Raw genomic sequence first — 17,343 nt, forward strand, 5'->3', positions numbered from 1 at the left:
GGGCGGGCGGAGGCGAGGCCGGCCAAAGTGGGCGGGCCCGAGCCGGACAGAAAGAGGCTTTTCTCAATGCAGGCTGGAGGAAAGGCGGCGCGGCGTTGTTTTGTCGCGGCGGATTAAGTCGGCTTGCCTTCCAGCCGACGTTTCCTCCGAGCACCATGAGCGTGTCGGGGCTGCCTTGGAGCATCGACAGCGGCGGGTCCGGGCTGCCTCCGCTGCCCAAGAGCTTGAGCGGTTTACTCAATTCTTCTTCCAGCGGAGGCGCCCCTGGCGGAGCCGGGGGGCGCTGGAGGGACCTGGAGCGGCTCTACGCGCAGAAGTCTCGCATTCAGGACGAGCTGAGCCGGAGAGGTAGTAGCGGCGGCGGCGGAGGGGAGCGAGGATCTCCTCGCCCGCCGAAGCCCCCTAACCTCGACGCCGCCTTGGCCCTGCTCCGTAAAGAGATGGTGAGTAGGCGGCGGCGGCGGCGGCTGCCAAGACCGCCCGGGGAGCTGCTGGGGCGCACCGCCGCGAAGAAGCGGCGCATTCCTGGCCAGAAAAAAACTGTGTCCTTGGAACATTTTTGGATCTTTTCCCCCTCCTCCCCTCTCTGTGTGCTTTCTCGAAATGCTTTGCACCGAAACTCCCTCGGTTCAGCCAGTCTTTAATTTATACCCCCGAGGGCAATGCCAGCCTTGGTTTTTAGCGAGTGAGAAGCCAGGAGAAGGAAATCAGGGCAATTCAGCCTCTTTTTCGGACGGCTCCCGTGCGGGCAGCCCTGGATATTCGCGTCTGGCACCTAAAATTTCTGCTCTGTAGAAAGTGTCGCCGGCACAAAACGCGTGGCCGAATAAACAAGTCGGTTGCAACTTGTCTCTCAAAAGTTTTAAAAAAAACCACCACCACCAAAACAATCGCTACACCTCAAGCGTGTATTTAACACGTTAGAAGCTATATTCTCTAGCTACGGGCTCTCCGATGATATATTCCTGGCTTGCATTTTTCGATTTTTAAGCCAGAGGGTGGGTTGCTTGGAAACTTTTGTGGGAGTTTCAAGGCGCAGTTTCCCTGAATGTGAGGTGTTTGGTGAAATTACAAGTCAAACTAGGAAAACCCCTCTCCGGGTATAATGCTGCAGTTTGCATATTGGGCAGCATAGGGGTGAAAGAGAAGAGGTGGGACGTTGCAAGCTCCAGTCACGTTTCTTCGAGTTTACGTTGGCACAGGAGTGTGGGGAAGGGAGGTAGTTATATTACAAGACAGGCTGCTTCAGAACTTAATCAGAAAGTAGATGAAGCCCCTTTCATTCTTGAAATGCATTACAGGATATAAATACTCGATGGGTTTTGACAATAGCCAGCCCTATTTTCTATGGAAATAATTTAATTAAGACAGACAGTGCCCTGGTTGTGGAGGTTCTTCCCCAGCAGCGTTAAATTTTTACTTTGTTGTCCTCTAAAACTCTTATTTAAGGTCCTTTTTTTATCCTGCTTTTATTATTATTATAAATAACTCAAGATGTCAGACATATCTACTACCCCTTTCTTCTCCTATTTCCCCACCAAAAACAACTCTGTGGGTGATTCTCTTTAGGCTGAGAGAAAGCAATTGGCCCAAAATCACCCAGCTGGCTTTCATGGCTAAGACTGCAATACAACCAATAAAGTCTTATGTTCTTGGTTTTTAGCCTGGTGCTTTTAATCACTAGACCAAACTGGTTCTTTTAAATCAAATTGGTTGAGTTTGTTTGTGTTAATCTTGGATGGGATAGGCTTTCCTTTTACTTCTCTCCCCCTCCCCCCCAATTTCTAAGATGGAAATGATTATAAACTGCTTTAGAGCAGTCAATTCCTGGCTGGAGAATTTTGGGAGTTAACGTCCACCCATTTTAAAGCTGCTACAGCTAAGAAATGCTGCTGCTTTAGAGCAAGAAACAAAAAGACTCTTAAACTTTTGAAAAGTTTAAGCCAAAGTTACTTAAACAACATTAACAATTATGGTCAGACTTGGAAAATTACTTGGCTGTACAGAAGGAGTTTAATTGGTCTGTGAAGGTTAAAAAGAACACGCTAAATTAACTTGAATATATCCCTTCAGAAATTATTTTAACAAATCACCCTTCAGATATATAAGAGTCTTGGCAGGAGAACAGAAGCTGCTTTTGGAAAAAGCCAAAGTCTCCTTGAGTCTGTGGAACTGGTTGTACTATTCTCTGGCCTGTGGTAGTTACTTAGGTAGTTATTATCACCTCTAAAAACAAACCAGGAATAGTGAATGTAATGTTCTGCCTGGAGTTCAAAGAAAGTAAAAACCTAATGCAAGAATCTCAGCAGGATGGAAAATCTTAGGTTTCTGATGTCATCTAAAAGATGTTTGGACAAGACATCCTTTCATTTTGACTCTGTTTTTTTCTCTCCCATTCTCCAACACTCACTCTTTTTTCTAAATAGGAAACGGGAAACTAAATAGGAAATTTGAAAGCTCTTTTTTCCTCCTAAAACAAAGGAGTGTAATTTTATCTTTCAGATCCTCTATTCTGTTCCAATTGGGATTCATTTTTCATCCTGTCTTCTTCCTCAATGGTGTTAGTTTCTTATTGTGCATAGCCAATCTGCCTTTACTCTCTTCAGATTTTGAATTAGAATTATTTTATTTTGCTTTGGAAAATGGAATGTGACTTCATGGACATCTTTGATTCTGCCTTTTGAAGTGTGGTATATTGGCTTTTGCTTTATGCAGGAATGGTCCCTGGGCTGAATGCCGACTCCTGACAGCTGTACATTAACATTGGTTTTCAAACAAGCAGTCAGTTTACAGACTAAAATATTAAGGAGTATGCCATATTTCAGAGCAAATACATGGTGGGAGACAGGGATAATTGACTTAACTCTGAATCACAACTCTGCCTTTCCATTTGGCTGACACTGTACCTCAATAACAATTAATTGTTCTATTGTCATGAAAAAAAACCTGCAGCATTCTAGTCTAAAACATTTTCTGTGTTTTAAATGTGTGGCTTTAACAAAAGGGAAGTTCCAAAGTAAACAAGTTTTCCACTTACAGTGAAGTGAAATAGGATTTAATTATTAGGTACCTGTACTTAAAGCCTTTGTGTTGGTTCTATGACATGAAATTCCTAAAGGCAACAGTGATTTATTCCTGCCTGGCACACCTCTGATTAAGCAGTCTTTTTTCTTAGTCATTACAACTCCCTCCCATGTCCCTACATAAATATGCACCATTCATTATCATTTTAAATCTAGCTAGCTCAAAATGTGATTAAAAGGCATTTTCTCTTTGTAATATTTGTGGTATCGTGCTGTCATCCCAGAAATGAAAGCTTCTGGAAATATAATCTGAATGCATCAAGATGTAGTAGAATGAAAGAAGTGGCAGAGCTAATAATACTTTCTCTCTAGTAAAATCCACCCTCATAGCAAGTCTGTCAAAACTCGCCAGTCAGGGTCAGAGTACTGAAGACTTCTTCAGTTTCAACATAATAGGAGAACCATGCCTTGGACTTGACACTGCTTATATACCCAGACAGTAATTGATATAGACCACCTTTATGCCCAGCAGTATCTGATGGTACTATGGGATCCCTACAAGTGTGGATCTGGGCCGCATCGCCCTTATATCATACCCACAGTCTGCTGCCAACTAGCTTTGAAACAGGAAAACTATACAGGACAGAAAGGATGGGCATTTCCATGTGATAACCAAGTCTCACTTGAGAGATGGTATGCATGAAGATCCTATGACATTTCGTGGGTGAAAGATCACATCCAGCACCTTCCGAGAAAGAAATAACTTTTTTATATGGCAGGAGACTTGGAACACAGACAAATTCTAACTCTGGGTGGTTAAAAACACAAACACCAAACTCTCTGATTTCTCTAATAACTCAGCAGGAAAGAGTCACTAAGGTGGAAGAGAGAGAAAAAGAAACTGGAGTTGGGAGAATCAAGTCCAATTATGAGGGAATTCAGAATTATGGCACTCATATCTTGATGGGTGCAGGAAAAAGTGGGAGAAGACCAGAGATGGTTTTCAGCAGGTTCTGACCAGTTCTGGAGAACCAGTATTGGAAATCTTTAGTAGTTCAGTGAACCGGTAAATACTACCTCTGATTGGCCCTGCCCCCATCTATTATCTTGCTCCCGAGTCCGAGCTGAATTGGAAGGAAATCGGAGTTTTTGCAGTAACCTTCCCCTGGAGTGGGAAGGGAATGGAGATTTTACAGTATCCTTCCCCTCTCACGCCTACCAAGCCATGCCATGCCCACAGAACCGGCAGTAGAAAAAAATTGAATCCCACCACTGGAGAAGGCAACCTAAAACACAGATGCAGAGCAGATATTCCGTGATTCATGATGGCTACTTCAGGTGAGATAGCTAATACGTAAACAATCACTTTTTATATAAGTTTGTAAAAGCTGTAAATTATGTGACCTAGTGTGTGTTTAAGTATATGTAAAGTTCAGATCTTGTTCAGCATCTTAAGTTCAGATCTTATCCAATATCTGAATGCCACCAAAAGTCACATATAAAAGAATTATAAGTCCCCAAGGCAGAGATCCTCAACCCCGGTCTGTGGGCCTGCACCAGTCTACAGTATGTCAGCAACTGGGCCGCACAAACAAGTGAATCTTGTTTGCATGCAGCATGCAAAATCATGCTCTCTCTGGTCTGTAGAGGAACCTTTCTCTACCAAACGAGTCCCTGGTGCCCAAAAGATTGGGGGCCGCTGTCAAATCAGGCTCCTGATTTCAAGAAATGAAGTTTTTCTCTTGGTGTACATTGGGATACCACTCAGTATTTCCCATCTACTAAGCAGATGGGAGCACCTAGAAGATCTAGGTTTACCTCTAAAAGAGCTAAGCAAGACCAGGCATGGTTTATACTTGGATAGGAGGCCACCAGAATATTCTTAGGCATTTAGACAATGTGTGAAGTAAAGGCAAAATAGTGACAATGTCAAATCACTTTTGTATTGTGGCTAGGGGTTAGCATGACTTAAGGCAATATTTACCTTTTTTTTTTGAGAAAGTGCCAATTTTCTTCTTTTCCCACTTAGAGAAAAGGAGTTAAAATTCCTCTTGGATGTTTCTTTCTGGACCCCCTCAGCAAAAATGATGCATTTACATAGACTTCAGATGTATACATAGAAATCTATATAGTTAATTATGGGTAGTGGATACTTCCAGGGGATCTGTTAGTTTTGAAGCATGTTTCTTTGTACCCTAGTACCCTTTCCCAAGGGTAAGGAAGTGGTGGCTCAGTGGCTCAGATGCTGAGCTTGTCGATCAGAAAGATCAGCAGTTCAGCCGTGTAACAGAGTGAGCTCCCGTTACCTGTCCCAGTGTGTGCTAACCTAGCAGTTCGAAAGCACGTAAAAAATGCAAGTAGAAAAATATGAACCACCTTTGGTGGGAAGGTAACAGCATTCCATGCACTTTCAGTGTTTAGTCATGCCAGCCACATGACCATATAGACGTCTTCGGACAGCGTTGGCTCTTCGGCTTTGAAACAGTGATGAGCACCGCCCCCTAAAGTTGGGAATAACTAGTACATGTGTGAGGAGAATCTTTACCTTACCCTTTCCCTAGAAAATTTTCCTGCGTATGTGAACATTTCTGAATATAATATGCTGCATTATTTAAGACAGATGGGTTTTTTTGCAGGAGACTAGAAAGTTGAATGTAAAATAACATGAGGCATAATGGGAAAATTTGCCTTGATGTACAGTACAAAGTGAAGTGAGACATTGACAGAGTGCTACTAGAAAAATGCAATAAAATTTCAAAGTTTAAAGCAAATACCTTCTTTCAAAAATTGAAAAGACAACTCTACATATGGGCATAATTGGATAGACAATAGCAAAATCAAATTGATGTATGTATGTACAAGCAGAGGTGGGGAAGCTCTATTCAGTCAGGAAAATAAAGACCTGGTATTGACTACGGCTTAAGATCATGAAGTCCTCCTTCCAAATTTATACAAAAACAAATAAATCCACTAACCAAGAATACACCCTCAGCAATATGTGGTGAAGATGAAGAACGATGTGAATGGATTACAGATAGTCCTCAACTTACCATTTTTAGTGATTGTTTGAAGTGGCACTAAAAATAGTGACTTATGACCAGCCCTTGCACTTACAACTGTTGCAGCACCCCAGGGCCATATGATAAAACTCGAGGCCCTTGACAACCAGCACGTGTTTATGACGGTTGTGGCATCCCAGGGTCCCAGTCACTATCTGTGAATTTTTCAGTCAACCTCCAATAGGCTAAATCAGTGGGGGAAGCTGGATTTGCTTAACGACCATGTGACTCACTTAACAACTGCAGTGATTCACTTAATAAGTGTGGCAAAAAGTCATAAAATTGGGCACGAGCGCTTGGCAACTACCTTGCTTAGCAAAGGAAATTCTGGTTCCAATTGTGATCATAAGTCAAGGACCAACTGCAATTTTGACCGAGTGCCCAAATAATTATAGACTGAAATTCATCTGATATTGAAGATGAGGCAAACAAATATATATATTGAAAATAGCTGAAGAAAAGTAAACAGCCATTAGAAAATATTGCTAACAACTAAGTGGAAGAAGTTCATAAATATTAGTATAACTATTTATAATAATAATAATAAATTTATTTCTTAGCCGCACCCTCTCCCGAAGGACTCGGGGCGGCGTACAATAAAACACATAAAAAACAATATGGACAATACACACACAGAATAAACGAACACGTGTACATGGAGGAGGTATGAAGATAAGAAAAGACAGTTAAAACATAGTTTAAAATCCCCTAATAAAAGTCTAAAAGTCACAAAAATTAAAAAACCCGTCAGGAGCAGTATGAACGAACTATGGTTGAGCCAGGCCAGCTACTTGAAATAGGTGCATCTTGAGCTTTATCCCGAAGGCGCGGAGGTCAGAGGTAGTCCTAATATCCGGGGGAAGGTCATTCCACAGGGCTGGGCCCGCAACAGAGAAGGCTCTACTCCTAGACGCCGCCCCCCGACATTGTCTGGTGGACGGCACCTGGAGGAGTCCCTCTCTGTGCGAGCGAATTGGTCGCAGGGATGTATGGGGCAGGATACGATCCCGCAAGTAGCTAGGTCCTGAGCCATGGAGCGCTTTAAAGATCGTTATCAAGACCTTGAAACGCACCCGGTAGACCACAGGGAGCCAGTGCAGCTCGCGCAGGAAAGGTGTCACATGGGAGTACCTTGTACTCCCCATAATTACCCGCGCGGCCGCGTTCTGGACCAACTGTAGTCTACGAGTACATTTCAAGGGAAGCCCCATGTAGAGAGCGTTACAGTAGTCCAGGCGAGACGTCACCAGCGCATGAGTGACTGTGCGCAAAGCATCCCGGTCCAATAGGGGGCGCAATTGGCGCACCAGGCGAACCTGATGGAACGCCCCCCTTGCCACGGCTGTCACATGGTCATCCATGGACAGCCGAGCATCAAGGAGGACGCCCAAATTGCGCGCCCGCTCCACCAGGGCAAGTTGAACGCCCCCGATGGCCAGAGATGGAATTAACTGGTTGAACCGGGGGGCCGGAACCCACAGCCACTCCGTCTTGGAGGGGTTGAGCTTGAGTCGGTTGTCATCCATCCAGACCCGTACGGCTTCCACACACCGGGACATCATTTCGACGGCCTCGTTGGGGTGGTTCGGGGTGGAAATGTACAGCTGAGTATCATCAGTGTACAGATGGTATCCCACCCCGAAACCACGGATGATCTCACCCAGCGGCTTCATATATGTGTTGAACAGGAGCGGCGAGAGGACCGACCCCTGTGGCACCCCACAGGTAAGGGGGCACAGAGTCGACCTCTGCTCCCCTGTCAACACACGTTGCGTCCGGCTGGAAAGGTAGGAGCCGAACCACCGTAAAACGGTGCCCCCGACCCCCAGCCCCTCCAGTCGGCGCAACAAGATACCATGGTCGATGGTATCAAAAGCCGCCGAGAGGTCTAATAGGACCAGGATAGAGGAACAACCCCTATCTCTGGCCCTCCAGAGATCATCCACCAACGCGACCAAGGCCGTCTCCGTGCTGTGCCCAGGGCGGAAGCCAGACTGGCGCGGGTCTAGATAATCATTTTCCTCCAGATGTCGTGGAAACTGATAAGCCACCACACTCTCTACAACCTTCGCCAGAAAGGGAAGGTTGGAGACAGGACGATAATTGGCCAGCTCCGTAGGGTCCAGGGAAGGCTTCTTGAGCAAGGGTCTCACCACCGCCTCTTTCAAGGCGGCTGGAAGGGACCCCTCACCCAACGAAGCGTTCATTAGGCCCAGGAGCCAGTCGCGTGTAACCTCCCAGGATGCCAGTACAAGCCAGGAGGGACACGGGTCCAGTAAACATGTGGTGGGTCGCAGTCGTCCACGCACTCTGTCCAAATCCTCGATGGCAACCAAGTCAAACTCCTCCCAGATAGGTCTCTCAAGACTCGCCACGGACGCCTCTACAGGACCACTGGAAGGGACCCAATCCTTCCGGATTTGAGCGATTTTATCCTGCAGATATTTCCCAAATTCCTCTGCTCTACCCTGTAAAGGGGCCTCCCGTGGCCTCTGAAATAAGAGGGAGCGGGACACCCGAAACAGGGCGGCAGGGCGGTTCTCTGCGGATGCAATGAGAGTGGCACAATATTGACGTTTGGCCACTCTCAATGCCACAAGGTACGTCCTTAAATGGGCTCGTACCTGTGTCCGGTCAAATTCGGAACGAGAGGATCTCCAACGACTCTCTAGGCATCTCTTGCGGCGCTTCATCACCCTTAGCTCCTCGGTAAACCAAGGGGCCAGGGTGGAGCGTTGCCGCCGGAGAGGCCGCAAAGGTGCCACCCGGTTCAAGGCCCCGGTAGTCGCATTGTTCCATGCGACCACCAGGTCCTCTACCCGAGGGCGGGTCAGGGCCGCAGAAGGTGGCCCAAGCTCCATCTGGAACCTCTCTGGTTCCATCAGGCGCCTGGGGCGGAACCATCTAGTATTTTCCGGTTCCGCCTCCCCGCAGCGGGGGGTAGCACCAGGGAAGTCAAGTCAGAGGAGTGAGTGGTCTGACCATGACAGGGGAGTGATGGTTAAGTCCCCTCCTCCCAGATCACTCAACCACTGGCCAGAGACAAAAACAAGGTCCAAGGTGTGACCTCCCTCGTGTGTCGGGCCCTGAATCAATTGAGTCAGGTCCATGGCTGTCATGGAGGCCATGAACTCCCGAACCCCCTCGGATGCTTCTCCCACCGATGGCAGGTTAAAGTCCCCCATCACTAAAAGTTTGGGGGTCTCAACCGCCACCGATGCGATCAGCTCGAGGAGTTCGGGCAGGGCTGCTGATGTATAGCGAGGAGCCAGGTATACTATCAGCAGGCCCAACTGTCTCCCAGGGCCCCATTTCACAACAAGGGATTCACATCCGGATGTCTGTGGCACAGTGGACTCCCTCGGCTCTAAGTCCTCTCGGATAATCACTGCTACCCCACCGCCCCTTCCCTGGGCCCGGGGCTGGTGAAATGCTCGATAACCTGGCGGGCACATTTCCACGAGGGGTAAACCTCCCTCGTGGCCCAACCAGGTCTCCGTTATTCCCGCGAGGTCCGGCTCCCCCTCCGAGATTAGGTCGTGAATGAGGGGGGCCTTGCTAACAACGGACCTCGCATTGCATAGCACCAGCCTCAGGCCCTGGGTCTGGAGCTCCTGACCACCTAGCATGCGGGGATTGGTACAAGCGACCGGGTGTAACCAGCACCCACGGTCTCCCAACCGACTGCGAATTTTCAATCTGTCCTCGTATCTGCCCCTCCCTACGACCGTTGGAATCAAAAAGCCCTGCACAGGAACGACATCCTCCCCCTCCTCCTCTCTACCGCTCCCTCTGCTCGTGACCACACCTAGTGACCTGGCTCTGTCCTCGCTCCTGACCTGACCCACCCACCCCCCAACCCCGGAACCCCTATACAATTTTAAAAAACAATTAACTAAAAAAAACCTAACTCTCCGCTTCCTTCACCTCTCGAGATTAATAAATCCGTCATCAAGGTGGGCCCTCGAAAGGGCGGAGGGCCACACCTGCGAGAGGGGGGACTCCCGCAGTAGGATGAGGTCTGTTCTTGAGTACATATAATGATGCTAAAAGCGATGCAATCAGGGCCAGGGTGCCATGGATGATAAAATGAGACAGCAGGCCAGGTTCCACATCAGATGGTAAATAAAGGAATAATGAGAAGACAGCAGGAAGGTGGTAAAAAAGATGGAGGCCGGGAGGCAGTCCATGATGTAAGTAGGCAGACAAATTAAATAGATGTTTGATGGGTTGTTTTTTTCTAGTGGGTTGATGAAAAAATGGTGGGGGTAATCACGCAGGCGCACACAGTAGTTGGCTCAGAGTCAGATGTAAATAGTCACAAACAAAATGGCAAGTGGGCAGGTAGTTGTACAGAGATGTTGGTGGTTAACGAGGGGCACCTGGGCACAGTCTTAGTCTTAGGAGGCAGATAGCAGATGGCAGGGGTTGATGGCAGGGGTTGCTAAATCCTCTGCCTCCTAGCTCTATGTCCCTGCCCCTGGTGCCACAGGTGCCACAGGTCTCCTCCCTCTGCCAAGCTCCAGGCTCTAGGCTCTAGGCTCCAAACTCTAGGCTCCAAACTCCATAGATCTTGTCGTGGCCTGCCCACCCCCTATTTCAGCAACCTCACCCTTCCATTCGGCCCTGCTGGCATCACCGATACCGTCGTCTAGCCGCCCGGGTTGCTGGGAGCCATCGCTGCCATTCTTTTCTCTTATTTCTCTTTTCTCTTATTCATTCTGCCTCGCTCCTCTCCTCCAGCCGGAGGTCCGATCATGGCTCCGCCTCCAACACCCATCTCTGCCGATCTCGGCTTCAGCTGGGGCAAGGTGGAACAAACTTCTTCTCCTCCTGCCTATATGACCACCCTGGAAAGCCAAATTAGGCTGTATGGAAAGCCAGGGTGGTCGCTGCTCTTAATCCTCGGCCCTCCAGGTGGAAAGAGGGCCGGGGGGCACCCCCCCTGCATCTGCGAGCTGCAAGCTGCAGAGCTCAGAGACCGGCAGCCATTCCCCTGGAAGCTCCTCCTCCTAAAAAAATTTACAACACAGGTGTAAACTCGTGTCGTCACATTACGTATTGTGACTTCCCCCCCCCTTCCCTAAACCGGAGGTGGGTGTGGCCAGCATGTGACACATCTGGCCCGTGGGCCGTGAGTTTGACACTCCTGATTTACAATCTTATAAGATGATGGAGCTTGTGTTATCTGTGGTTTTTAAACAGATATCCAAAACAGCAATAACAGGAAAAGATTATTTATATTCCAATAACCAAAAAGATCAGTGCTAAATAATGCTCTATTTAATATTGCTAGTATCAATGCTAGTAACAGTACTGTACTTAAGGTGTTGCCATCTAGACTTTAACCATACAGAGAATGACAAGTGCCAGATGTACATGACGGATTCAAAATAGGCAACCAAGATCTCCTTGTTAATATCCAGTGAATAATGGAAAAGGAAAGGGAGTTTCAAAAATATGTCTTTTATTTAGGATTTTTGCTTCTGTAGATTCAGTTCTGTGTTTCCTGATCATCTTTAATAGGCAATTGAGCTGAATTTACCATGTTGTTAAGAGTATCCAGAAGAGCACTTGTACACTTGGTTAATTGCCTATTAAAGTTGATCAGGAAACACGGTTAAGATAGAATACAGGTAGTGCTCAGGTTATGATGCAATTGGGAATTCTGTCACTAAATGATGCAATCCTAAGGCATGATGACACATGGCCACATTGCTTATGAACAACAATCTCAGCAGTGCCCGTTGCCATTGTTAAGTGAGAATTGTAGATCATTAAGCAAACACCTCTCATGACCTCAACATGGGAAGCGATACCAAAACTGCTCCAAGCAAGCAGGCTGTTGGGCAAAGCTGTGAGTTGGTAGGGAAGAGCCACAGGTGAGTGTTACAGAGTGCAGTCAAGTGGGCGCTGTGAGTGGACACTACAGAGTACAAGATCCCCATTGCCACCCAGCGGTTCCTTGGAAGAAAAAGCAGTGGGAGTGGGAGTGACTTGCAAACTCTTGCCCGCTTCCCCATTGACTCTACTTGTTGGGATGCTGTTTGTCAGTATTACAGTGTGAAAGTGGGATCATCAGAAAGCCTGAATAAAGGTAAATCGAGGACTATGCATTGTGCTTCTGGAGAAGATAGCTGATAGCTGCCAGAAGAAAAATCATCCAATCCTAGATGAATTTAAGGTAGACTGCATAACAAAAACACTAATAATGAGGCTAAAGCTTACATACTTTGAACACTTAATGTAAATGCAAGAGTATTTGGAGAAGATCCAGTTGCTGGGGGGGGGGGGGGGGAATTAGAGCCTTTGAAGAGGCTGACAACAGATAAGGTGGCCAGTTATCACTGATGACACCAGCATGACTATACACAAATTTGAAGAGCTGAAGTTATACAATGACTGAATAACAAAAGGCAACTTGTATCAGCCAATTGTTTTGTGCTACAAATACCTTAGTCAATAGTCAGGTATTCTGGAAATTACAGTCCAAAACAACTGGAATAAATAAATTGCCTATCTCTCATCAAAGATATTTACTCAACAGAGTTTTACATTGTGCTGGAGATAGTATTTTTAACTGGCAGCAATTAAAGCCAAAAACAAATATTTGTGTTTTCTATTCCTTATCCTCAATGCAGTCACTGAAGCTATTTGTTCAGATGCAAATTACCCCCAAAACAAATAGTCATTTTTAACAAGCCTTCATTCCATTCCCCACTCCTCTCCTTAAACAATCATTCTCACAGATGTCTGGTCTATTACTCTAATTAATTTTGCTATTTTGAAGACCCTTTCATTGGAATTAGTTTTTTTAAAAAAAAAAACAGTCTCCTTTATTCATTTAAAAGTTTTTTTGGATCAAAATCTTAAGTTTTTTATGTTTAAATGAAAGCCCTTCAAAGTAGCATTTTTTCTCTCTGCTTAATTTTAGAAGTCTCTTGCTTTGATTTTCACTGCTGTTTGGAGTATCCATCTTTAGTTGTGAATGAGTTAAATCCAAAGGTATTTAAGAAAGTGAGGCTTTGGCCAGTCAAAAATGTCTGGCAAATGTCCAAATACCGTAGTTCAGTCTTCCTGTATAATTGACAAGCATACTGTTTTTCTTAATATTGGTTTTTGTTTTATTTTTTTGAGGAGGATAAAATCATTGTGGTAGGAAAAATATGGACGGGCCAACATCTTATAGATAAAATCAAGCATAATATTAACATGTGTTTTCTTTCTTACTAGGTTGGCCTCCGGCAGCTGGATATGTCATTACTGTGTCAACTCTACTCTCTTTATGAGTCAATTCAGGAATATAAAGGTGCCTGCCAAGCAGTATCAAGTGCAGACTGTGCATATGCACTGGAAAATGGCTTTTTTGATGAGGAAGAGGAATTTTTTTAAAAAGAATATTTCTTAGGAAAGCCTTTTTCGTTTGTTTTTGGCGTGCAGCTGGAGTTGGCAGTTAAGAGATGAGCAGTGTTTAATTGGAACTCAAAGTACATTCTTCCTTCTGCTCAAGAAGAATTGCTCCATTTATTTCTGGCGAGCTGTTAAACCCAGGTTACACATTATGTAAATCCTGCTCTAGGAAAGTAATGTGCAATGAATTTTGAAGCCTCCCAAAGCATGCTTGACAGGTCACGTCAGTGTAATTTGCGCACGGGGTGTTTCTAGATGGCAGATGTTGAAAGCTATCTTTTTATAAGCGGAAGCATATCACTCTACATGAAATCCACGTCACCTCAAATATTCTGACATGTAAAGTGTAGTTATATAGTTTGTGTGTTTGTAATCACTGAATAGATCCCATTATCATAAACAACTCCTTTTTAAAGCCTCTGATCTGAGGGATTGGAGTTTTTCCTGTTGTATACACCATAAAGGATGAATTCTGTAACATTGCAATAGTTTAAACCAGGGTTCTCCAACCTTTAAGACTTGTGGACTTTAACTCCCAGAATTCCTCAGCCAGCGAAGCTGAAGTCCACAAGTCTTAAAGTTGCCAAAGTTGGAGACCCCTGGAACTTTAAACTACTTCCAAAGTTTTTACTTGGATTGATGATCCAATTCCCTTTCTTTCTTCCTAATGTCAGAATGACTTTTATTTAAACCAATGTAATAAAATTGTGTAACCCTTCCTATATTTTTTTTCTCAAATGCAATAAGAACAAATCAAAGCAGTTCATTGTACACCTTGCAGCTCCATTAGCTTGCATAGCTGCAATGTAGTTGTTCATTATCCAGTTAGTAATTTAAGTTCAGCATACATGGATTCGCAGCATCATTTGTAATACTAAAATGTTTGGAAGACAAATGGTCAATTTATTTCTTACAGTTCAAAAAGGCCTTAATTTTTTTTGAACTATAACAAATGAATGTTTAAACTGGAACTGTGTTTAGCATTTTCATGGACATGTAATTTAGCACTTGGAGGTAGCAAGGAAACTTACATGGCTGCCTTGATGGATTAAAGTGAATTCAGAAACCCATAGTCTACCTCACATGATGAAGTTTATAGGAACCCCAAGCAGAAGATGGAAACCTTTGAACTGGTCTTATGCATAATGGTCAGAACCTGATATGTTTCTGCTTCCTGGAATACTTCCATAAATTATATATGCATTAGGAAAGTCCTTTGCCATGCAGGAATATGACACCATGTAAATAACTCATTTGTTTTCATGTGGAAGACCTAGTTTAAGATCTGAAACATATTTCCAACCTCAAAGGAGAAAAGTGAGATGACAAATAACAAACCTTCAAGCATGTTAACTGTGTGTCCAAAGGGAACAACAAAATGTTTAAAAAGGACAATCACATTCATACATTTATTATAGCAGATTCTATAATCTCTTGTGTTGTTATATTGTACAATATGTCCATCCCTGTTATGTGATCCTGCCAGATACTTCTGTTCTCCTGCACATTAAAAGAGATCTCTGCTTTTAAAATCTAAGGAATCCAATGGAGCACGCACACACACACGCACACACACACGCACACACACACAAACACATGTGCACACAATCGGCCTATTGGGGAAATGGATGGCATATAAATAGAATATATACTGGTAAATAAAGAATAATAGCCTAGCAAGCAGCCCAACCCACTCAACTCTTTTTGGAACAGGTTTTTTTTTTAACTAGCCTTATTTTTTGTGCTGATTGACTCCACCAATAAAATTGGGGAAATTGGCGATGATAATTTCTGAAAACAATTTGCTGAAAGCAATTGTTTAGCATATGATGGCTGAAATAAATGATACATTGGTCCTCTAGATTGGCTTCCACTAAAATCAGTGGGACAAAGCATATCTAATTTAGACTGAAACCAACCAATGTAATAAGGATTTAAATAAACACCTGTTATTGTCCAGAGACTGATGAACTGTAATCCTTATCATGCTCAATATTGAGAATGTTGAGCAAGTATGTGGAAAGTACAGATCTGCAACGTGTGACAGGCTGTGTATCTACCCTGGCAAATATGTTCTATACTCGTGGCCTTGATTCATAACATATAAAGGTTTCCAGACTGATAAAGAGTTCAGAGACTCCTCATTTAGGACCCTTTGTTACCAATGAAATACTATAGTTCTTGGTCTATAAGATGGCAGTTAGAAAATAAAGAAATTTCCACAACAGTACTTTGGGATACATCAGTTTAAGAGGGAGAATACCGTATTTTTCAGAATATAAGACACACCAGAGAATAAGACGCACCAAGATTTTGAAGAAGCAAATTAAAAAAAAAAGTTTTTGCACTCTGCAGACCTCCTAAAAACGACCTGTTTTCCATCAAAAAGGGGCATGCATAGCCTTTAGGCGACTTGTAGAGTGCTCCTGGGGGCTTGGCCCAAAAACGAGTAAAAAGCAGTCCGTTTTTCGCAAAAATGGGCCTTTTGTCAAAACAAGGGCATGCATAGCCTATAGAAGGCTTATAGAGTGCTCATGGGGGCTGGAGGGGCAAAAATGAGCAAAAAACAATCCGTTTTTTGCTTGTTTTTGCCCTCCCCAGGAGCACTCTGGAAACCTCCCTAAGGCTATGCACAGCCATTTTTGCAAAGGGGGCGGGGTTTCAGGAGGCAAAAAATGCTGTATTCAGTGTATACGAAGCACCCAGATTTTCATCCTCTTTTCTGAGGGAAAAAGGTGCGTCTTATACTCCAGAAAATACAGTAGTTCATTGACAGAATTCTTTTAATTCTGTTCCTGTTGATCCGGTAACTCTTGTTAAAAAAAAAACAGACTTCCACATGGGGGAAAAAAAATCACTTGATTTTGGCAGATGCCAAGAGTCTGATATAAAGCTGTTTTTAAGGAGCAATTATTCCAGTTACACTAACTTAAAAGGGCTGATGATGTCTTCATTTGTTAGAATGGTTATCCCCAACCTAACCACTCTCTGGATACATATTCTAGAAAGTTTAGTCAGCCTAGTCAAAGGCCTGGGAATCCTGGGAACTTGTTTCAGCAAACAACTGGTGAAATCAGGGTGGGAGGATAGTGTCAGAACAACACACAAAACACATCATGTTGTTGTAGGAGTTGCTCAGCCCTTGCATAAAAGATGTGCACAAATGAGGCTTAAGAGAAGAATGGCAATGCAGAAATTCTACAGGAACTACTTGTTCTCTCACAACTAAAGGGGATGTAAAGTGTAGAGGATACCTGATACGGATTCTAATAGCGTAGTCTCAAATGCTGAACCTTGTTTATTGTCTTTGATCAGGAAGCTGGTATTTGGCTGCACGGCAAATAGTCCTCAACTTATGATCACAACTGTGTCCAAACTTTCCATTGCTAGACAAAATGTTACCCCATTTTACAACCTTTCTTGCCACAGTTGTTAAGTGAATCACTGTAGTTATTCAGTTAGTAACATGATCTGGCTTTGTCACTCTGCTTGTCAGAAGGTCATAAAAGATGATCTGAGGACCATCAAAAACACACGCCATTTGTCAAGCACACAAAATTTGAGCATGTAACCATGAGGTTGCTACAGCGGTTGGGTGAAAAATGTCATGTCACTTTTTTCAGTGCCATCATAACTCTGAATGATCACTAAATGAATGATTGTAAGTTGAGGACTACCTATTATTAGTTATAGTCCAACCGGCTGCTTAAAATCTGAAGTGTCAGTGCAAAAAATGGTAACATCAGAACCTACGATAATCGGTGTACAGATTTTAAGACTGCAGACTGCAATAGTCTCACAGTCCAACAGGGAAAAATACAATTGCCGAACGTATTTCTTTTGTTGTTTCT

The 17,343-nt window shown here is 44.3% G+C and overlaps 1 protein-coding gene across 1 annotated transcript; it reads left to right on the forward strand.

Annotated features, from left to right (window-relative positions):
• Positions 1 to 22: 22 nt before the first annotated feature.
• FAM89A (family with sequence similarity 89 member A) lies at positions 23 to 15,455 on the forward strand. The gene is made up of 2 exons (XM_081940699.1): positions 23 to 443; positions 13,316 to 15,455. Exons 1-2 carry the CDS (start codon positions 156 to 158, stop codon positions 13,472 to 13,474), a joined length of 447 nt encoding a protein of 148 aa, XP_081796825.1. The 5' UTR covers positions 23 to 155; the 3' UTR covers positions 13,475 to 15,455.
• The last annotated feature ends 1,888 nt before the right edge of the window (positions 15,456 to 17,343 follow it).

Source organism: Natrix helvetica (genome assembly GCF_964273705.1).
Source record: "Natrix helvetica genome assembly, chromosome: 2".
Lineage (NCBI taxonomy): Eukaryota > Metazoa > Chordata > Lepidosauria > Squamata > Natricidae > Natrix > Natrix helvetica.